General features: G+C 38.0%; 1 protein-coding gene across 1 annotated transcript; it reads left to right on the top strand.

Moving 5' to 3' along the window:
• The first annotated feature begins 1,776 nt into the window (after nt 1-1,776).
• LOC127444592 (5-hydroxytryptamine receptor 4-like) lies at nt 1,777-2,793 on the top strand. The gene has a single exon (XM_051704049.1). It carries the CDS (start codon nt 1,777-1,779, stop codon nt 2,791-2,793), a length of 1,017 nt encoding a protein of 338 aa, XP_051560009.1.
• The last annotated feature ends 1,146 nt before the right edge of the window (nt 2,794-3,939 follow it).

Below are 3,939 nucleotides of genomic sequence, written 5' to 3'. Positions count from 1 at the left end.
ACATGGCCTAAAATACAGAGAAAAATAAATTCTAAAAGAATTTCAATTTTTTTTTGTGATAGTGGCAGGGAAAAGCAAAATACCAAGCACTGCCTTCCTCTGTCATGCGGTCCCATTGGTGTTAATTAAAATTTTATTGTTAATGAAGTAAAACCATTTTTCTGCACTTGCCTTTCTTTTTTCCTCTCTGCCAAACATCCCCAGATGTTGTTTTAAGTTTCTGTCATGGGCAAAAGGAACATGACTGTCATTCGCAGGGAAATGACACTCCCTTCTGCTTGGCTGGATCTGAGATAATTCATTGGTGGTGTTTATTTAGAATGGCATACATTTTACATGAATCAAGTGCAATGAAAAATGTCTTCCTTACATCTCAACTGTTCTTTTTTTTTTTTCAGGTATTTTATTTATTAGTGTTATAACTAATACACCAGGGTCAGAATCAAGGGGAACCCTGAAAAAAAAAAATAAAAAAAAAAAAATCCACCACCAAAAATGACAAAAACACCACAACATTTAAAATGTGGGGGGAATAAATGCCCTCGTAATGAATGCTTCTACTTTTTATTTTTAACATCTGATATAAAATTATAGCTCTAATTAAACATATTATGCCACAACATATGAATTGATTTGGATTAAATTCTTAAGAGGTAATACATTTGTATTAATGAATTCATTGTTTTAAATGGTTAGAAAATATGCCTGTGACGAGGCAGACAAGGAACGAGGTTCTAAATGCAGCTTTAATGAAAACACAAGATGAACAAAGTAAGTCAGAGGAGAGAGAGAAGAGGAAGGAAAGGAAAGAAAAGGAAAAAAAAAAAAAAAACAGGGAACACGGGAAACCAGGCACAGAACACAACAACACATGAAGACTGACACAAAAAAGCAAAACAAAACAAAGGCTTAAATACACAGGGGCAAACAAGGGAAGGAGGAACACCTGGGGAAACAATCAGGGGAAAACCAATCATAAAATGAAACTACAAAGGACTACAAAACTAACAGGAAACAGGAACTAAACAAGAATTTCAACATAAAAGTCTAGCAAAAAACAGGGAATACATGACAATGTCCTCATAAATAATACAAAATTCCTCTACAAATCAAATCCTCTACAAATCAAACCCAAAGTGTGAATATTGCCCTTAATAAAAATGAAGTGAAGTTCTGACACACAGATATTACACCATCCCTTTGCATTATTTTTAATAACTAAAATACCTATCAGATTGCATGCATTCAAACCTTATTTTTTTGTTTTTGTCCACATGCCAACAGGGACAAAGTTGAACTCTAACAATGCTGATGGCATCTTAGGTTTACACATTAGATATTATCCCAAGGTTACAATAGGGCACACTGCAGGGATACCATTTCTGACACAAGGTTAAGTTGAGAGGCTCTTTAATATTCTTGGCAGATGGCCTGATCAAAAGGATTCCAAATATTATGGAAGATTTGGCTTTTCCCAGCCTTACAGGAGTTACAGGGGCAGTTGTCACTTAGCAAAATTATTAATGGTGAAATAGAAAGATTATTATTCTGCAGTGAAATGAGACAGACATTTTTTGGTCTAATTTATCAGTATATAATTTTTTTTTGGCAATAAAAGCTCAACAAAGATCGCACAACCATATTTGTCCATTTAGTCTTCTAAAAAGGTTATTTTAAAAACAGGATGATGTTAGAGCAAGCAAAACATTTACAGAACCAACAATAATGAGATAAATCTTGAATGCATGTGTCTCATTTATCACCAGGTTGAAAAGCATGGCAAACTCCTCGGAATGGACGGAAGCAAGCAACATTTCACTTGACTCTGACTTTGAGCTCTGTGCCACATTGAGAGGCTCTGGTTCCCGAGTCACCCTCTATATCTTCATCATCGCTGGGATCATCTCCACCATTGTTGGCAACTTCCTGGTGGTGCTCGCCATTGCTTACTTCAAACAGTTGCAGTCTCCCACTAACTATTTTGTCATGTCTCTGGCTGTCGCTGACTTCCTGGTGGGGCTGGTGGTCATGCCGTACAGTATGTTTAGAACAGTGGAAGGATGCTGGCATTTTGGCCCTACCTTTTGCCATGTTCACTCCAGCTTGGATGTGATGCTCTGCACAGCCTCTATCTTCCATCTGAGCTGCATCGCCTTTGACCGCTACTATGCTGTCTGCAACCCCTTGGAATATTCGTTTAAGATGTCCCATAAACGTGTGGCTCTGCTTATTGTGGTTTGCTGGGCCGTGCCTTTATTGATCTCATTTGGTCCTATCCTCCTTGGGCTGCACAAGCTTGGTGTAGACGTTCCTTTACCTAAGAACATGTGCGTTTTCTTGGTGAACCACGTTTATGCTGTCATGGCCTCCCTTGTTGCGTTCTACCTGCCGATGGTGACCATGCTGGTGGCCTACTGCAAGATATATAAAGCAGCCAAGCGGCAGGCTATGCAGATAAGCACCATGGAGGCACAGATGGCCGCAGGTGTGGGCAAGGACTCGAGTAAGAAGCAAAAACAACGCAACTCTATAAGGAGGGAAAGGAAAGCGGCCAAAACACTGGGCATCATAATGGGAGTTTTTCTTCTCTTCTGGCTTCCCTTCTTTACTGTCAATATCGTTGATCCTTTCATTGAGTATGGCACTGCTGGTGTGATATGGGATGTGTTCCTGTGGTTGGGATACATCAATTCCTCCCTAAACCCTTTCCTCTACTGCTTCTTTAACCGCTCTTTCCGTAGTGCTTTCCTAATGATCATGGGCTGCAGAATATGTCTGCATGGCTCAGCCTAAGGAACGGACCTCTCTCACTTGAAAAAGATGCCATTGAGTGCACTGAGATCCAGTAGACCATAGCAGCAGTTTATTTGTATTAGTAAAATGTGTTGACAAAAGTCCCAAGCCTGTTCCTCATCCAAGGTATTGCTTGTTGTCAAGTTTGAAGTGGCAGTAAGACTGGCCTGAAAATGCAGTAACCACGGAAAAAGTGAAACTAAGAAAAATGGCTTCAAAGTTTTTTGATTGTCCAGCTAAATGTGTATAGAGCGCAACAATGCCCGCCCACTTTTTCAGGCGTTTTTGTCCTGCAAGTATTTATACTGTTCATTTGTTCCAGAGGGTGTTTCATAGAATCCTTAGACTCTAAAAAAAAGTTATGAGCCATGAACCAAACCAACCAGCTCTGCGTTAATTTAAAACGTTAAAAAATTTATTGAAGTATTTGAAAAGCAGACAAAGGTGCAAGAATGTATTAAACGCCTTTAATAAGGGCATGTACTACAATCACAAGAGGCATTGCGGATGATGTAATCAAATTAAAAAATATGGTAAACTATAAAAATATTGATATAATTGTTGGTTATAAGTAAAAAATATATTATAATTTTACTGCAATATATTCAGATATTTGCATATATTTGAGTAGTTTGAGAGTGTAGGAAGTAGAATGCATCATACACAGTCATGACAATCGGCAGTCACTGCAGAGCTTGTTTGGCACACTTTGGCCTTGTCCCAATACCCCCACTTGCAGTTTTGGTCTTGCCGACTTACCCACTTGTCTTATGTATTTCCGGTGTGTGTATGACTTTTGATTGCACGGGACACTGGTAGACTTAACGATGTTGGTGCTGGTTGCAAAGCGACAGCTGTTTTTGTCTTTTCACTCAGCTGAAGACTGATTGTTTTTTGGTAGCACTGACTGTTATAGCCTACTTAAAATAATAAATAACTGAAAATATTACCCATCTTTTCATTTGTTAATACACTACTGGTATTTGGAAGTGCATGTGCTGTAGAAAATATATAAGTACATTTTTTATAATGTTTTTATTGTGTGAACATAATTGTAAAAGTTAATTATTTTTACTCATTTTGATTTTCAATACTTTGCACATAAAAAAAATTAACTGTAAAATTGTGTCATCCATAATTGCTGTA

This window comes from Myxocyprinus asiaticus, chromosome 8, assembly GCF_019703515.2.
Source record: "Myxocyprinus asiaticus isolate MX2 ecotype Aquarium Trade chromosome 8, UBuf_Myxa_2, whole genome shotgun sequence".
NCBI lineage: Eukaryota > Metazoa > Chordata > Actinopteri > Cypriniformes > Catostomidae > Myxocyprinus > Myxocyprinus asiaticus.
Note: the sequence above shows the minus strand (reverse complement) of the source record. Positions and strands in the feature narration are given on the sequence as shown.

Bases quoted from the DNA above. Each gene is read 5' to 3' on its own strand.
- LOC127444592 (XM_051704049.1), top strand. From the start codon at position 1,777: ATGGCAAACTCCTCGGAATGGACGGAAGCAAGCAACATTTCACTTGAC.